Source organism: Barbatula barbatula (genome assembly GCF_947034865.1).
Source record: "Barbatula barbatula genome assembly, chromosome: 1".
Taxonomy (NCBI): Eukaryota; Metazoa; Chordata; class Actinopteri; order Cypriniformes; family Nemacheilidae; genus Barbatula; species Barbatula barbatula.
The window spans coordinates 34,403,837-34,423,440 of record NC_136766.1 but is presented as its reverse complement, the minus strand read 5'-3'; the positions used below and the strand labels follow the sequence as shown (position 1 = coordinate 34,423,440).

Sequence of the window (19,604 nt, the reverse complement as noted above, 5' to 3'; positions counted from 1 at the left end):
TAAAAACAATCATTAACGGGAAGCTGAATCTGGACCGCTGAAAGATAATTTAGCAATCCAAAATCAGACTGCACAGAGAGACAAAAAAGTTGGACGCTTTCTGGCAGAAACATCCACTTGGCACCGGCGAGGGAGGATCTGTATTCGCCGTACACCCACTGACAGCCAGACTTTGGAGGTTACTGTACAAGTTGTAAGAGACGCACGCAGCTTGGAACCTTCGAAGCCCACAGCAAGGAAACGTAATGAAATTGTCACTCACAGAGTTTGCAGTCAAAGCGGCCCTCTAAAAAGTCCCTTTGTCACGGTTAGATCAATATCTCCAGACAACACCTCGCAGCATAATGAAGAGCTCCAAGAACCCACCAAGAACCTGATGAAAAAGAGAAAAGAGAGGACGGAGACGGAAGGAAGAGGGATGAGTTAGCACCGTTTCACAATGACGTCCGTCAGTTCTTCTTAAGCTCTGATTCTCTCTCAACTCTTCCATCTGTGCTTCAGCAAACAAAGCTTGCGTTCGATCAAACAGGCTTTTACAAACTCATGCCAGAAACATGTCAACTTTCGACATAGAACTTTAAATGTTCTCGCTCTTTAGAAAATGTTCGATGTAGTTGTGCGTTAAAACGGTCCTCTGGTTTAACATTGGACATCAAGTGACAACCCAACCAGGTTCTAAAATAAAGCAGAAATATCTACAGAATCAAACTGAATTTGAAATGTCTTCAGGATCCTATAATTATTTTATTATTATTTACAATTTGATTTTATTGTGTGTTTTTTGTATTTTACGATGTGCGTTTAGCATTGTTAACAACCTCTTGTGAACAAACCCTTAAACCAGTTGAACCTATAATGTAAAACCAAGAACTTACACTGTATGAAAATCTAACATTTCATGGCAGCTGGGGCACCGGGAAAAAAAATCCCTGTAAAATTACATGTTTTCAAAAAGATTCTTGTAAATTTGCGATCTTTCCTGTAATTTTGTGTTTTTGAAAAATACATGAAAAATCAGGAGAAATTTTTTTAATTCCGTATATTACAGTTTTTTGGACATTATACATGGGAAAACTGGAAAGAAATGACAGGGAAAATCTCTAAAATTAAGTGTATTTATGCTACTTATATAGTTGAAGTTTAGTTTATTTATGATTATATATTGTTGTGTACTTATTAGCGGGCCCTTTAGACATAACAGAACTTATTTGAAAGTGTAGGGTGAAACTCAACACAACAAAAGTTCATTGTGTCTCTCCTGGGGTGGACATTTGTCTCTTTTGGCAGAGGTGGGCAGTGGGCATCAGGTGCTCGGCCACTCCTTTCATCAGATCAGCCTGACCAGCTGTCTGTGCCCAGACAAACAACATCCCAGAATAGCATCTTTTCTTTTATATGACAAACCAATGACAAATGAGGACGTCTGAGAATTTAAACAGATGGGTCTTCGTTTAAGATACGCATCTTTATGTTCACGTGGGGCTTTGTAGAACAAAAGTGACCACTATAACAGTGAAAAGGTGAAAACACCCTCCTTTACTTGACATAAACTCTGTGCTTGACCTTCTCCATTTGATCTGAACAAAATGCTTTTCAAAAGCCCCACGTTCGTGAATGCATAGTTCCACCCAAGTACAATACAAAAATAGTACAACAAGTAAGCAGTATGTGTGAATATGAAGTATTCACGAAACAATAGCTGAAAACATTCTGCATCTGCTGAGATTTTGAAGTGCGGAATCAGGCCGTGGAAACACATGATCCATCATAAATCGCAATAAAAAATAAATTGGGGTTTGTTTATTGTTAGCTGGGTGGCTCTTATCAAGTGAAGGCTCGATACCGAAATCTGAGTAGATCATTTCTGTGGTTGTTTTTTGTACGGTAAAGGTCAAATATGGGTGCAGGACAAATTCAACATCATGGGCACATCTTGTTCTGCACACCTGCATAAAACGTAAAACAATGAAATACGTTTAACAATTATGGAGAAATTATGGAAAATATATACATAGTACTATGCCAACAAAACAGGAAAGTTATAGGAACAATTATGAAATAGTTTTTCTGAAAATGTTAAACATTAAACAGTGTAAGAACAATAATTATTGTTTTTGTAAATAGATTTCGATGAAAAGAAAATCACATTCATTCATGTTCTCTTCATACACATATAGTTTTGAAACATGATGTTGCACAGATGTTCATCCAGAGGTGAAAGAACAAAGTTCAATATCATTCTGAGAGCAAAGGCTTGTATTGTAAACATTGAATCATCAGGCTTACATTAACTTATATAAATGTTTATTATTAAAGAAGAGAATTGTGTTTCCGTGGAATTTTATGAGCTGTTTTCAAGGATGGTGTTTATGTTCCTACGCTTCTTGCTCAAGCTATGGGAGCTTTTGTCAGCTGGTGTCTGATGTCTGGACTGGCAGCCATAAGAACGTTGGCTTATGAAATCCATCATGACATGAGCTGGCAAGGTTAATGGTTTTAAAAGCAAAGAACGGAGAGCGCAGTCAGACGCATAAACATCCCCGTTCTTTTATAAGCTCCGGGGAAGATGCTGTGGGGGAGACGCCTCGGTCCAGAAAAATGTCCAGACGTGAGTGGGAACGTCTATAGCTCATTTTTGATCCGTTCACTCTATCTGTGTGCTGTTTGACCGAGTGTTTCAGAGTTTGTGTGGGTGGATCCATCATCAAGACATGTATCTTTCTCTCTCTCTCTCTCTCTCTCTCTCTCTCTCTCTCTCTCTCTCTCTCTCTCTCTCTGTGCGAGTGCAGGTGTGTTTTCTGTTTGAGACGGTGGAGTTCAGCTCTCTCTCTCTCTCTCTCTCTCTGTCTGTGAATCGTGTGGTAATCGGAAGGTTGTCTTGCTGGGGTTCGGCCAGATGGAAATTGTTTTAGTGAAGGTCTAGAAAAGGAAACCCTCTGCAATGGCACTAGCTTGACATAAACTATGGTAAAGGTTTATAGTACATGAGAGCAATATTACACAAGTTATACAGCCACTCTTTTAACAATCAGACACAACATATTGCGTTTGCTACATTGTTTATTTTTGCTCGCCAATGGAATGTCGTCACCCTGGTGGTCTGTGAAAACTACATACTGTAGCATCCTATGGTTTGTCCGGGTCTGTCTCTCTCTCTCTCTGACTCTCTGCGGGGTGCTGCATCATGAACACATTCACTGAAGTGAGTTATAAGTGCTTCGAGTGCTGTTTGCCGGAGAAACCTCATCAATCTCTCTCAGTTTGATACTAGCATTATCATAGCAGCAAATCATTTTATTTTTTATTTCTTTTATTGTACCAAGCCTCTTTGGCAAGGCACAAATACACATCACAGGACTGGATGGTAAGATTCATGAAACACGAGCAGAACGATTTTTTGTGTAAAACGTTCGTAAAGACCTTTAGTGTAAATGTTCCGATTCATGAAAATGTTCGTATTTTTAAAATGTAAGTCGGTACTAAAGAAATCTACAGCTGCTCCATACCACGTGTAAATCACAGCAACTTCCGGGAATAATGCGCAACGCCCCCAGCCATTTCTTAGACGCCACCAGCTGGTCGTTTTCACAAGAGCGCCAGGTTTTATTATTTTAGCTGGCTAAAAACGCTTTGGTGGACACAGTTTAATTGTGTCATGTATTGGTAAGCACATTGCCCATTAGTATATTATGCATTTATGCAATATACAGTAGCCAAACTAAAGGATGAAGTCCAGGGGACTCCAGAATTCCTAGATACGTAATTCGCGTAGCTGTAATTCGTAGGCAAGTATGATGCTAAATGTGAATGAGCGTGCATGTGCGCCCTGTTTATGAATGATTGGAATTCATTAACATACACACATTTTACTATGAAATCTGACGTTTACAAAGTATTTGTGAATACGGAGGAAGGTTTTCAGGAAGGTCTGTTTAATGCGCAAATTACTCTGAATTTACTCATAAATGTACGAATGCTTCATGAATGAGGCAAATTGTGGTTATACATGCATTACAGACAGTTAGAAGGTTAGACTGGGAGACAGACAGACAGACAGACTGGATGGAATGTTTGGAAGTTGGATGGACAGATAGACAGACAGACAGGCAGAGAGACAGACAGATACACAGTTAGAATGACAGGTAGACAAACAGGATGTTTGGATGGACAGATAGATGAATAGACAGATACAGACAGATCAACAGCAAATGGCAGAAAGACAGAAAGGATGGTTAGTTGGACAGAGGGATGGACAGATAGATGAATAGACAGATACAGACAGACAGACAGCAAGACAGACAGACATACAGACTGGATGGTAATATGGACAGAGCGATTGACAGAAAGATGAAAAGACAGACAGACAGACAGACTGGATGGTTAGATGGATGGAGGGACAGACAGATACATGAAAATACAGACAGACAGACAGACAGGATGGTTAGATGGATGGAGCGATTGACAGATAGATGAATACAGACAGACAGACTGGATGGTAAGATGGATGGAGCGACAGACAGATAAATGAAAAGACAGACAGATAAATGAAAAGACAGACAGACAGACTAGATAGTTAGATGGATGGACCGACAGACAGATAAATGAAAAGACAGACAGATAAATGAAAAGACAGAAAGACAGACAGACAGACTAGATAGTTAGATGGATAGATGGAGCGACAGACAGATAAATGAAAAGACAGACAGACAGACTGGATGGTTAGATGGATGGACCGACAGACAGATAAATGAAAAGACAGACAGACTCGATGGTTAGATGGATGGAGCGACAGACAGATAAATGAAAAGACAGACAGACAGACAGACAGACTAGATAGTTAGATGGATGGATGGAGCGACAGACAGATAAATGAAAAGACAGACAGACAGACAGACAGACAGACTAGATAGTTAGATGGATGGATGGATGGATGGATGGATGGATGGATGGATGGATGGATGGAGCGACAGACAGATAAATGAAAAGACAGACAGACAGACTGGATGGTTAGATGGATGGACCGACAGACAGATAAATAAAAAGACAGACAGACAGACAGACTGGATGGTTAGATGGATGGACCGACAGACAGATAAATGAAAAGACAGACAGACAGACAGACAGACTAGATAGTTAGATGGATGGATGGATGGATGGAGCGACAGACAGATAAATGAAAAGACAGACAGACAGACTGGATGGTTAGATGGATGGACCGACAGACAGATAAATAAAAAGACAGACAGACAGACAGACTGGATGGTTAGATGGATGGACCGACAGACAGATAAATGAAAAGACAGACAGACAGACAGACAGACAGACAGACAGACTAGATAGTTAGATGGATGGATGGATGGATGGAGCGACAGACAGATAAATGAAAAGACAGACAGACAGACTGGATGGTTAGATGGATGGACCGACAGACAGATAAATGAAAAGACAGACAGACAGACAGACAGACAGACAGACTAGATAGTTAGATGGATGGATGGATGGATGGATGGAGCGACAGACAGATAAATGAAAAGACAGACAGACAGACTGGATGGTTAGATGGATGGAGCGACAGACAGATAAATGAAAAAACAGACAGACAGACAGACTGGATGGTAAGATAGACAGAGCGATGGACATATAGACGAATAGCCAGACAGACAGACAGACAGACAGATAAAGATCGGTTAATTAGAGTATGAAGCAGAAGTTGTACTTTGAAAAGTTAAGAGAGGTAACTGCTGGTCATTCACTCTTTTCAAATGTAAAGACGTCTTAGTAAGCATGTGCAAATGTGACTAATGCAGCAACTCTTTCAATACCAAACACTGTGTGCCGCCGAGGGGATTCATGGGATACGAATGTGTGGGCGTACAAATGGAATTGGCCCTCCTGAAAAAAAGGAAGAAAAAGCGAGAATAAATCCAATAAAGGACGAGGAGGGGAATGTATGTTCAAATCCGAGCCAAATAAGAAGGAAAAGACTGCACAGGAGCGGAAAGACAAAGTAGATGTTGAGTCGGATGGAAATGGAGGCTCCCATGTCCTTTTCTCTTCCTACATAAGTGCTCCGTGAGTCTAGTTTGTTTAATTCTAGCGTTTATTAATCTGGAGCTCGACGACTACGGTGCCACAATGACCGCTGTGAAACATTCACACGCGAGGAGCGCTGCGAACCCCGAAAACAAATTGATCACAGATTAAAGGCTAAGCGGGAGGTGCTCGCTACAGGGAGAGGAGACTTAGCGTTCCAAATCGAATCAGAGCGAACGGCTTGAAAATTCAATTTAAACGGGAAAGGTACAAAAAGCCAGGCCGGAAGGGAATGGCTCGAAAGCCGAGCCATTTGCGTGCGATAACGATCGGCTCTCCACCTCTGGACACGTAAAGCTTGGAAAATGAAGTTCTCAAATATGATTTGACTTTCCCTGCAGTGTTTGGTAACAGATTTCATTTTGGGGTCGCAGAACTGAAGCTCAATTGGCTTGAATGATGACTGTAAATGCCTCAAATAACTTGATTTTTAGATAGACAGATGGGATTCATGTCCCAATGAATGTAGAACTGTAGCGCGTTGAACTAGAAGTACATGAAGGACGGTAATTATTCAGAGTTTGTTGAGAGCCTCATGGTGACAGAAGTGATGACGGGTGGGACACATTTACATATTCATATTTCATTGTAGTGTAGTGAACGTCTTTGCTGATGTATAAAGTGACTGATGTGTTGAAATGCAGTCCGGTCATGACTACACTACATAAGACAGCAGATTTTATTATTTATCAGCAATGACTGCATGCTTTGAAATCACTAAAGACCGCAGACGGATTGAAAAACAGACATAATTCATTTGTAGGTTTATCGTGATATTTATATGTAATGCATTTATCGCTGGAACACTGTGGCGCTTGCAAAAAATGATTCTGTTTGTAAGAGCATTCCAACCTGTACAATCTTCTAAAACTTCCATAGCCAATAACATTTGGACTTCCTGTCCAGCCAACCGATAGCAGAAGAGAAGAAAGTTTGTTCAACTGTTTCAAAACATAACACGTGAAATTTGGTTTGGCACACGAATGACACACCATCAAAAACCACTGTATTCGCATTTAGGTTTCGGCACTTTCAACTATTTTCAATGCAATTAAAGAGAACGTAAGCATATCAATGAGGCCATCAGGTTTGCATTAGCCACCTTTTCATGGCGGGGTATAATGCTACAATCTAATGCTGGGTTCACACCAAAAGCGAAGTGTTATATTATTCGCACGAGTGACTCGGAAAACAACACGCGGAGGGGAGTCTTCACATGTCAATGTGCTCTTCGCGGAAATGTCTTGCTCGAGTTGACATTTTTGGACTTGCATGGAAGACTCGCATCTTTTGCGTCGCCCTGCGTTCGCGTCATGTCTTTGCATTGTAATTTACACTTGGTGTGAACGCTGCATAAGAAGCTAACATTTGTCTATAATCTTGTTAGATTTGTGGCCAGGAGCTTCATATATACAACAAATGTCGCTAAAGGGTTCTGAAAGGACACCGAATCTAGCTACGATTTCGTCAAAACGTTTAACTTGACATTAAGGGTTTTTATACAATATTTAAAAGAAATTTTTACATAAATTATTATATAATGTTAAATGAATCAAATCTAAACCCAAAATACACCAAATGTTGTAAATACAATCTATAGTATAAGCGAGTTCTACCTTTACTTAGAAAATGTATTAGAAAAATGTCAGAATGACAGAAAAGTTTAACAAGTTTAAGCAAAACAATGTGAATTGTTGAGGGATTTCAGATTTGATGACACACACGGTCATACTGTGAAGTAGCTGCTAAATTCACACGCACCTCCCTCATTAGACTCACTCAAGTATAAATGCATTACAAGAGAATAAATAGGAAAATATCAACATTAAATAGGAAACCACTGTGAAGTGCACGGATTGCGTCTTACACTAAAGTCCAGGGTCAGACTCACTTGAGCACTCATGATTCCGCGTGTGATTTATTTAATGACGAGAGCAGAAAGAATACCAGAAAGGCGAAAGTAAAGAATACGCACGTCTCATGACATTCAAGACAAATAAGCTCAATGATAATAAGCTGACAGATGAATATTCTAATGAATTTTATAGACATGATGTATCATTATTGTAAACCGAGTGTTAACAGGACATGAACAGTTGACATGGCTGAACTCAACTGTCCGTGCCAGTCAAAACATGTTAAACCTCCATAACTTATTTAATGGTCAATATGACATACACATCTTGTGCAGACATTGGAAGCATTGTGTTTTTATTTGTAATGGCGTGGAAGTCATTAACGTTCCCATAAACGGTTCTTTCTTCACTCGCTTATTATGTTTTATGACAAGGGTGAGGTTTTATTTATTGATACATCATTTTTGAATCTGAACCCAATGACATTTCATACGAGGTTTTTCATCTGGTTCAGACAAGAACTTCTTGTCTACATGGAAGGGTTCTGCACACATGTCGGCATACATCCATGTGCAATGGTAAGTCTGGAGCGTGTCGTTCTGCTATCGGCGTGTCTGTTAACTCACTGAAGGGACGGCTGACACAACAAGGAGCTTTAAATGAGCCCGGGCAGACGGCCAAGGCCATAATGGTACTGCCAGAGAAAACACATGACTGCTAAAGGAAACGGCTTATTTTAATGACAAATCGAGTCTGCTGGTAATGTGGCTTAACAGCTCCTGGAGAGATTCGGTGATCTCACGAGCCTCCAAAAGCCCCGGGCCGTCAAAACGGCATCTCCACGAGCCAATGAAGTCATCTGGTCCACACAAACCTGCTGTGCTGCAACTTTGGGGTGGGTTTATGGTGTTATTCGGTGGAAGCATTATGGTTCGTAGTTGGTGTAAGAGATCTGTAGACAAAGTTTGATCAGAACAAATATATCTTCTTTTGTACTTTGCAGAAGAAAGTCATACATGTTAGGAATTACATCAGGGTAAATAAAACCCTTTTTTTGGTTAACTATCCCATTAAGGATTTCTTTAAACTAGATATAGTCCAAGATGATCGACACAATTCACGAATATAGGCATATCCACCGATATGGATCAACAATTTTTATGACAGCAATCTGCACTTCAGCTGCTCATCTAATTTCAAATTGTGAGGTAAACTAAACCTTATTTTATTTTAAAAGGGGAGGGGCCACTCAACAAGTCCCGCCCTAACTACCTGTTTTAGTGGAATTAAATCAACACATCAGTAATTCTGCGTTCACACCAAACGTGGATTAAGCGATTTGCCCGAGTAAATAACATATAAAGTCAACGCAAAGACGACTCGCGCCGGGCGATATAAATGATGCCAATCGGACGAGGCTTCCGCTCAAGCTAAAAAAACTTGTGCAAGAAATTTACACGAAGAGTTCATTGACACCTACTGTTTGACGCCTCCGGGCGTGTGAAGACACTCCCAGTTGCGCAGTTTTTTTGCCACTTGTGCGAAAATAACGAACTTTTCCCACAAGTAATAATAAGCAAGGAACGCGATGCTTAATGTTTGGTGTGAATACAGCATAAGACTTCATGCAAAGTTCTCGACTTGATTTCTTTTAACTTCATTACTCTCTCCGACAAATACAATTTTGTTAGCCACAGGTAATCTTAACTTTCTATGTTCTGCACTAGCGTGAAAGTGGCTTAACTTTCAAAACAACATTTTGTAGCAGATTTGTTACATACTTGAAACACTAATATTTCTGTGCGTGAAACGATGTGTTGTGATGTCACAAATGCAGTAAATACCATCTGTGACTTTATGTTGCCAGTCCATTTTCAAAATGGCACACGGCCTACGCAATACACATCCATTCAATAAAACACCTTTAAGGTCTTTTTTTTACCGAGATGCATGTACACGAATTGACTGTCCAACAGTCCAACAGTGAGTCCAACATCCCTGGAATCCCTCCCCCGCAGTCTGGCACACATCAGCTGACATTTAGCCTTTTACTTCCAGGCATATTATGTGGCCCATATCAGGCTTCAGGAACATACTTAAGGAAACGGAGGAAAAAAAGCTTCTGTGAGGTGAAGACAAACGCAGCATCGGCTGCAAGCACAAGTCCTTCCCCCTTCCAACTCTTGTAAGGTTTGGGTAACAGGAGAAATGGATGAGGTAATGCGAGAGATGGCTGAGCTTGGAAACAAAGGCAAAGGGGTCATGGTTGCAAAAACAAAGGGGTCATTGTTGCATGCAGTGTTCCTCCTAGACGTCAATGACATTAAATGGAGAGCAAATATAGAAAAGTCTCATCTACGTCTCGGATGTTTCTCCTCAGAATGAAAGTGATGTCTCTGTCATTAGTTTCAGAAGAGATCTCAACAATGGGTCAGACTGAGCTCAGATTTGTCAAAAAAAGTAAATATCATCGAAAATCTCAATATGAACATTTCTCATCAAATTGACCCAAATCCAGTTAACTGTACCTTTACGATCTAGATTCAGTCTACACCTCCGTGCTCTTCATGCATTTGAACAAGCAATTTTAGGAGAAACATCAATTACAATTACATTTTCCTCTGGATATGGAAAGAAGAAAATATGCTTAGTCTTATTTGAGAAAGATTACAATTATTTTGTCAAAAGAACGAAAAGTAAAATAAATAAACAATTAGAAAAAAAGAAGAATCTTTAAGTGTCTAATTCATAAATAAATATCATTTATAATAAAATATAAAAAAACATAAAAATATAATAGAATAAATGATGTGTCTCATTTTCTGACCCTCAAGTCCATATGACTAGTTATAATAGTTTAGATTTTTATCCATATTTTGTATTTGCTTTAATTTCTTGTGTTAATATTAGTTAAAGTTTTGGCAATTCTGGAATATGCTTTTGTCATTATTATAATGTATTTTGTTGCAATAAAAGATTACTTTTGTTTATTATTATAATTCTAGTGCTTTAAACGTATAAAAAATGTTTATGCAACATTTCCATTTGTACTTTAGTTCAGTTTTTCCAAAATTGTTTAGGTCAATATTTGATTTCAATGAACAGAAATGTTTTATTTTTAGCAAACTAAAATAATCTTGCATAGGACCCGTTGAATATTCCACATCATCTTTGTGTTCATGATGAACTGAAATCTGAATTGATATCTACCGATAAGCTTCCCATCTGCCCCAGCTCTCAAATGTCATAAACACTTCTGCACACTCGAACCTGTCACGTCTCGACACAAGAAAGCCAATGATGTTGAATCTTCAGCGACACGTCTTCATGCGCCAAATATCATTTTACACATGTGACAATGACGTGTGAGAACGCATAAATGAATTCAGCTTTCAGCGTCTCACACATGACTTTGAAGAAGTTGTATGGGCCACTTTTTCATCTCAGTTCTTGGTGATTTGAAGTTACGACTCTATTTTCATACAGAAGAAAGAAAGTCATTCAGGTTTTTTATCTTTGATCGAGCTGTTCCTTCAACAGGAGGTCATCACTAACATCACCAAATGTGCTTTCACTCTACTTTAACAGTAACCGAGGGATTATGGGATGGTATTGAACAGCTCGAGATATTTACACAAACACATAAGCAATACCACACCTTGCTCTCTTTACAGAAGACGTGCAACTCAATCATTTTACCCATGAGCCTTTGCTCTACACACCACTCTGTAGCCTTATCCATAATTCATGTGCCGTCTCCCTCCGGCCCGTCTAACATTTCTACTGCACCATGAGGTGGATTTTAAACGCGTGTTGTTCTTTTATTAAATAACAAACGGGCGTCGTTTTGGAGTACATAAACAGGTCCTGTAGAAACATTCAGTGAGCGATAAGCTTTATGGAAGGTTGTATTTGTGGCATTCGACGACGCTGACATTGTTCTGTGCTACATTAGAAGAGATCAAGAAAAACCCTGGGGACTCTTGCATTATTTCAAAACTACATCTGTCAGGTCGGATACCGTGGAGTCGGAAAGCCTACAAGAAACCAGCAGAATGGCAACATGCGTCCTTCAGTGATTTAGTCCCTGTTAAAGATAAACATATTCTTTTTTTATTTGTAACAATTTGTAAACAATTTCTTTATAAACGCTACAAAAATGTGATTTTTGAGTACTCGACCGTAAAAGATGCTGAGTATGGTACAACGATTAATCGCATCCAGAATAAAAGTTTGTGTACTGGGCTTATAATTTGTCTTCAAAAACACATACATGCATATATATGATACAAATATAAACATAAATAAGTTAATATAAAACTTCAATTACTGGTAAATGTAAATACATGTACAAATGCACAGACATATATTATATAATCACAAACTTTTATTCTGGATACGAATAATCGCGATTAATCGTTTGACAGCCCAATCAGGAATTAACGTTGGGGAAGTGTTCATGACACCATTCATCCCCCCCACCCCGAAAACTTGTTAAACTTTCCAAGAACGCAAAAGATAACTGTTCAAGATCGGCTCCTCATCATTCCTAAAGATCCAGAGCTTCATCTGTTATCAACATTATATGATTTTCAGCAAACAGCTGCTCCTCGCTCACAGATCAAATCTCATTATGAAACAGACGGTGCCAGATCTCCAATCTGATTGGATGAGCCATGGTTAAAATGTTTGTAAATGGGGATAGTGTACGCTCATGTGTGAATGCGCGTCAGTCGATTACCATAGTAATGTATACGTAATTATACAGCTGAATGTGAACTCCAAAAATATTTTCGTCTTTGTGAATTCACTATTTATAGGAACGTTCACTTTGTAAACTAGTGACAACATTTCTCCCAGATTCCAAATAAAAAAACGTAGAGATGCACCGATTTATCGGCCAATAATTGGTATTGGTCTCTCAAAGCTATATAAAACATCCGATGTTCAGGGACCGATAATACTCTGTCAATCAAAATAGGAAAGAACAATATTATGACTGCATGCTCTGTATATAGAAAATGTTAAGAAACATCATCAGTTTTAAGTAAATGTAAAAGAACATTCAAAAAGTTCATATTCATTTCATTTTCAGAATCGGTTTTGGCAGACATCAGTCTGAATAATCGTCTATCGGTAGAGAAATCTAGTTTTGTTGCATCTCTAAAAATCACGTTTTCCATCTGCCTTTATTTACACAAAATGAAAACAAAAAAGATGCAATGTTTGCAGATCTTCAATACCGCAAAGAAAACAAGTCCATGTGCATGTTTAAGCAGCACAATACTATGTTTTTTACAATGTATTTTAGGAAACGTTCAGAAATTGATATAACAAAGCAGATCTTTCATGCATCTTTGCATTCTCTTAGTCTTTCACGTTGCTGGTTGGTCATTCTTGAGATTTGTATGTTTTGAAATTCAACAGACAACGGACTGCAATTGCCACAGCAAAAGCAGATGAAACGCAAAACTGCAGTGTTGTCCTTATTTTGTCCGCGGCTATATTGCCGTTGCTTCTGTGAAAATAAACACGGTGTATTGCATTGCCTCCCGTGGTTACAGCTTGTGCTAGTTACCGGGCTGTACAAATGATGGCGTCAATACAAACGCAACTTTTGCCCCGTATTTAACTCCAGAACTGACAAGCATTTATTCAGGTGATTTTATGTGGCAGCCATAACAAACCGTACATATCTACAACACACAATCCCACTACATACAGAGCTGAAGATCATCTCGTCCTCCTCGAGTCTGCACTTGTAAACAAGCTTTAATCTAATGGCTATAAGACCCTGAGCACACCGTCCCATTTGCATTGGTTAAAGAGGTTTATCTGTAGCATCTAATGGCTTTGTCTGTTGTGTTGACTAAAGCCATTTGTTCCGCTAAATTACTCCCATTAGCTCAATGTAACGTGGAGGTCTTTACCCACCGGCCCTCGTCAGAAATGACCCCTGCACTCAGATCGTGCAGATCAGCGCACCTGGAGGAAGCCCCGCCTACTGGGTGACATCATACAGGTGAAACGGGAAGGCGAGTTCTCACCTTGGGTAATTTATTTCGAAGTAAAAAATAAAACGCAATACACCATTTTTTTACAACAGACACTAATATGAGACAACCTAAACATTTTGTTATGTCTGGTGTCGTGCAGCATTCTGGGACCAGTTGTTTTTCCCTCTCCCGATTCAAGCGATTCACACAAATACATTTTTTTAGGACTTAAGCGTTTGTAAGGGAGAAGGGAGAGATGGGGAAATCATTTCAAGGCTGCTGGGCTTCAAACTAATTAAAAACGGGATTTTCAAGAGCACTTGTAAATTATGCACGGCAGACCCCGCCGGACCCCGCCACACCATCCCAACTACTCAAGGAGATACAGCACGATTCCAAAAAGTGTTTTTTTATTTGTAGGGTTTCACCCTGTTTTAAATATACAGAGGAGGAATGGTGTGTAATGGAAAAAACAATATGAGGTCATTTCAGGTGAGCACTGAATGAAACAAATGACAGAAATGATATTCTTTCAATCGTGTCCGGATTCACAAAAGTGCAACCAGCTGCCGTATTTATTACTGTATTTAAAGATTTCAAAATGACAGTTTGCACACAATTACAATAGATCAGACATATGGGGATTGTTTTTCAGTCAATTTTCTACCAATTGAAATGCACAACTGTGCACAAGATCCCTCATGAATGTAATTTGTGACGATGTACGTGTGTTGTGAAAGAAGCACGTTGGCTGGTTTATTTGTTTTTGCTGAGCGTTCGTTGTTTTTCCCCATGTTCTACGATCTTCTCCTCCACGTACAGGCCCTTGCGTCTCCGAACAGCGTTCATGTATTTCAGAGCCTGATTGGAGGAATCTGCTTTTTCTCCAAAGTGTAAATACTCCTCTTCTGTAGTGGGCACCCAGGACGGGTCACTAGAGATCACCTACAACACACACACACATACACGACTGTTAATAAAACCTGTGCTGTGAGAAAAGAGGGTTTAGGTAACTTACACAATTAAAGACTCGGTAAAAGTCAAGTTTTTGTATTCAAAGACACTTAAAATATACAGAAGTCATGCAAGTTAAAATCATCCACCCCCATCATGACTGGAAAACCCAAAACAACACTTTTAAAAAACAAATCTGTGTTTTGGTAGCAAGGAATAAACAACGCAGTTGTCACTTTGGGTTGAATGAACTTAGATTTTTGGAGGTCGAATATTATGTGATAAAAGTTGTTTGTGACAACCTAAGACTTTAGAACAACGTATATATATTTATTAGCCTAATGCAGCGGATGCTTTATCATAGCGGACTGACAAATGCAGCACCGCAGTGACACATTTTCATGTTTTTTTTTCATGTTTTATTAAACGGGGAACAAGTACAAAAATAGCCAATAATATTAAAAGATCTGCGTAGATTTGAATTCGATGATATTGATTGATTATAAAATGTATGGCTCTGGTCCTGGATGATGATTGGTCAATACGATCCCCAATATCGCCGCTATGAACGGGCTATCCAGGCTGAAGTTGACAGCCCCTTGTAAAGTGTTGCTGATCTGAATTCTATCACAACTAACAGCGATTCTAGTTAATAGTAAACTGTGATCAGTGAGCCAGCTGCATAAATAGAGCTGATGCCCCGGCTTCATTTCTTTGTCTCTCTCATTATAAAAAGAATAATAGAGGATCCAGAGCTGGACGGACGCTAGAAGAGAAACACATAATGGTCATTATAAGAGACACAGTGAGGCCGTGTACCAGCACAAATATACACGCGGAGCTGGGAGCAGGTGCTTAACGCATGACGCAATCCCTGCAATAACACGCACACGCGCTTCAACACAACATGACCTCACGCTCACACAATAGACTAAACGGTACAATTACTGTAAGACTCCCTGCACCTGGCCCCAGAGAGGCCCCTCGCCGCCGGTTCGGTTACCTCCAGACAGATGGCGGGGGCCAGAAACGGTCGGATTTACACCCGTACAGACCCCAGCCAGCCATTGCTGAAGCCAAACAGAGTCGCTCCGCCGTTACAAAAGCATTCGAGGCCGAAAGGTAACCGAAGGAAATCTGCCGTATGATTTTTAACAGCAGTAAGCGAAGAGCTGATCTTTCTTTTAGTATTTGCATCTCGATTGCCTTATGCCATTGTTCTCTCTATTTTTGAACCTGGCAGCTTTTTTCACATCTGAGAAAGCTTTTGTGTCATCTGTAGATGCATTAAGAGCATGAACCAACAAGTGATGGAGCATTTTCATATGTACACACACACATAGACACACAATTTGCATCCTTGTTGTCTCGCGTTGTGCTATCAACGCAGTACACTATTTAGACAGAACATTTCTGTTGGCACTTGTCGGTTTTGAATAAACTGCATCACAATTTCTCCCTTTCCTGTAAGGAATACATGTGATGTATCAGAATTTAATAATAATGCTTGTACATTATCCCGGTTAATACACGGCTTATTACAAATCCAGACCTTCCATGAGGAAAAGCGCTTTCTCTTTCGGTTCTAAGGTAAGAAACGAAGTTCAAATATCACGAACAGGCAATTTGGTTCAATCATTTGTAAATTCAATGTCATGTGTAAAATAAATATTGAACACATCACCATTTTTCTCAGGAAATATATTTCTCAATGTGCTGTTGACATGAAATGTTCACCAGATGTTGTTTAGCATCCCAAACAATCCATACATACAAAGAAAACAAAACAAATAAGTTGACAAATGAAGTTTTATGTCATAAAATAGAATAACACAGGGGGAAAGTATTGAACACACTTACTGAAATGTATTTAATACTTTGTCCAAAAGTCTTTGTTGGTAATGACAGCTTCAAGATGCCTCCTGTATGGAGAAATGAGTCTCATGCATTGCTCAGGTGTGATTTTGGCCCATTCTTCCACACCACCGTCCGTGGGCCTCTTCTTTGAACTCTGATCTTTAGTTCTTTCCATAGATTGGCTGGGCCATTCTAGCAGCTTTATTCTCTTTCTCTGAAACCATTTGAGAGTTTCAGTGGCTGTGTGTTTGGTATCATTGTCTTGCTGAAATGCCCACCCTCGTTTCGTCTTCATCATTCTGGTAGATGCTAGCAGATTTTTATCAAGAATGTCTCTGTACGTTTGTCCATTCATCCTTCCTTCAATTATATAACGTTTCCCAGTGCCGTATGCTAAAAAACAGCCCCACACCATAATGTTCCCGCCTCCAAACTACACTGTTGGTATGGAGTTTTTGGGGTAATGTGCAGTGCCATTTGACCTCCAAACATGGTGTGTATTAAGGCATCCAAAGAGTTCAATGTTGGTCTCATCTGACCAGACTATATTGTCCCAGTATTTCACAAGCTTGTCTAAATATTGTGCAGCAAACTTTAAACAAGCTTTAACATGTTCTTCTTCAGCAATGGAGTCTTGCGTGGTGACGTGCATACAGGCCACTGCGGTTGAGTTTATTACTTTTAAACTATTGTACCTGTTAATTCCAAATCTTTCTAAAGTTCTCCACAAGTGGTCTTTGGCTCTTGGGCCAATCTCCTGATTATTATTTTACTTTGTCTATCTTGCGAGGAACACCTGGTCGTGTGGTTGGTTTTAGGTGAAATTATGTTCTTTCCACTTCCGGAACAGTCAGAAGTTTATAAATCCTTCTATAACCAATGCCATCCATGAGCTCTTTGCTTTTACCCATTATGAGATGATACCGTTTATATGCCATCGGTTCAACCAGCTGATTTTAATTTCCATTGACAGGGGCAGGATTGCTTTCTAATTACTGATAGATTTCAGCCGGTGTCTTGGCTTTACATGCCATCTTGCTCCTCTCCTGTTCTTCATGTGTTCAATACTTTTTGCCCGTCTCATTCCATTTTATTATACATAACTTAATTTGTGAACTTTTTTGATTTGTTTACTTTGTATGTATTGATTATTTGGATTGTTACCGACAACCGTTGAAAACTGCGTTTCAAAACCACCTTGAGAAATATATTTACTGAGAAAACCGGTGTTCAATGCTTATTTTACCCACTGTACATATTTATATATTTAGTTGTGTAATATTAAACTTTACCTGTCAAAATGTTTTGCAGCATCCGGGTTACTGTGCGTTATTAGTTTTGAGCGGTTGTTATCTGGGAATAAAGAACGTGCAAATGTCGCGACTGGCCAATCAGAATCAAGCATTCCAAAGCGCCGTGTAATAATACTATTCAAGTAAACAGTAATCAGATAAATCCTGTCCTGTATCTCATCATTACAATTTCAACAGAATCCGATCGTATTAATTCCTAAACAACGACGCCGAAGTAAAGTTCAGGTTACGACTGAATGACACGAACGGTTACGACATTGCTTTGCGCATCTTACACAATTCGATTATGTTGACCTGGAATGCGAGTCTGCTTGCTCATGGCGGGCACTGATTAGCGTGTGCGTAAAGTCAGGGTCTAGGCAGACAGATTGTGGGCGGACACACAGTCCTGGCATATGTGTCCAATGGGCTCTCGACACAGTAGGGAATGAAAACACACACACTGAATGGAAGTACTGCTGTCAAAGCTCGACATCTGCCCACACGCGAGTGCATGCATGCAGGCTGTCAGCATGTAGGTTCTGTGAGATACAGCGAGATGAGTTCTCACAGCGTCCTGCGTTTGACACCTGCCATGACAGAGAGACAGAGAGAGAGAGCGACAGGTGAGAGGAACACAGAAAAAAACCAAGAGAGATCTGGACTGACTATATAAGACTCCTGTCAGTTATAATTCCCCCTCGCTTCATTTATAGATTTATCAGGGCTGAAATGGATCCATATGATGTTTTTAGCAGTCAGACACATGTGGAAATGTAAAAGCTGGAGAGCACAAACCTGGATGATTGCTGAGAAACGGCTCGTTCAAGAGCGAGATGATATTGTGATTTTGTGTTGTCGTAAACCGGTATGACCTTCTTTCTTCTTCGCAACACAAAAGAAGATGCTTTGAAGAACGTCGGAAACCAAACAACATTGATGTTGAACACTGACTTCCATTGCATGAACACCAAACCACAGAGACGTTTCTCAAAATATCCTCTTTTGTGTTCCGCTGAAGAAAGAGTCACATACAGATTTTGTACATTGAAAATGCTTTTATCTTAGTGTGATCTATCCCAGTAAGAACCATAGAAAGATTGGGGTTCAACTGTAACACACGCACACGCACACAGAGTTGTGTATTGCTAAAGTGTCTTTTCTCTCCACACAAAGGGCACATCTGAAAAGAATTGAAAACACAGCAGAGCCCAAAATCCAGCAAGGCAAGGTTATGAATTAAACATGGAATTGAATTACCCTGTTCCAGTACGGCAAACACGGTCTGGAAGAAACAGGACTGTTGGATGATTTCAGTGTGTGTACACAACTACAATAACTACAATGAACCTCATGTGAGAAATGAAAGTGCTAACTTCTGCTTGCACAGATATGAAACGCTCACATACACACTGCACGTTGAGAAATGTGCTAAATGTTATGATAAAGTGAAGCCTGACTGAAGTCTGAAGGTTATTAACGGCTTGCGTCTCCAAAAACGACAAGGGCAAATGTATGTTTTTGGCAAATGGAGGATTAATGAAAAGTCCATTCAA

The 19,604-nt window shown here is 39.7% G+C and overlaps 1 protein-coding gene across 2 annotated transcripts in view; it reads right to left on the bottom strand.

Annotated features, from left to right (window-relative positions):
• Positions 1–13,991: 13,991 nt before the first annotated feature.
• efl1 (elongation factor like GTPase 1) overlaps positions 13,992–19,604 on the bottom strand; it is a 54,891-nt gene continuing 49,278 nt past the window's right edge. For both annotated transcript variants that reach the window (XM_079460284.1, XM_079460285.1), the window contains exon 20: positions 13,992–14,890. In XM_079460284.1, coding sequence (XP_079316410.1) covers positions 14,702–14,890 — 189 coding nt within the window. In that variant the 3' untranslated portion in view covers positions 13,992–14,701. The remainder of the gene's footprint in view (positions 14,891–19,604) is intronic.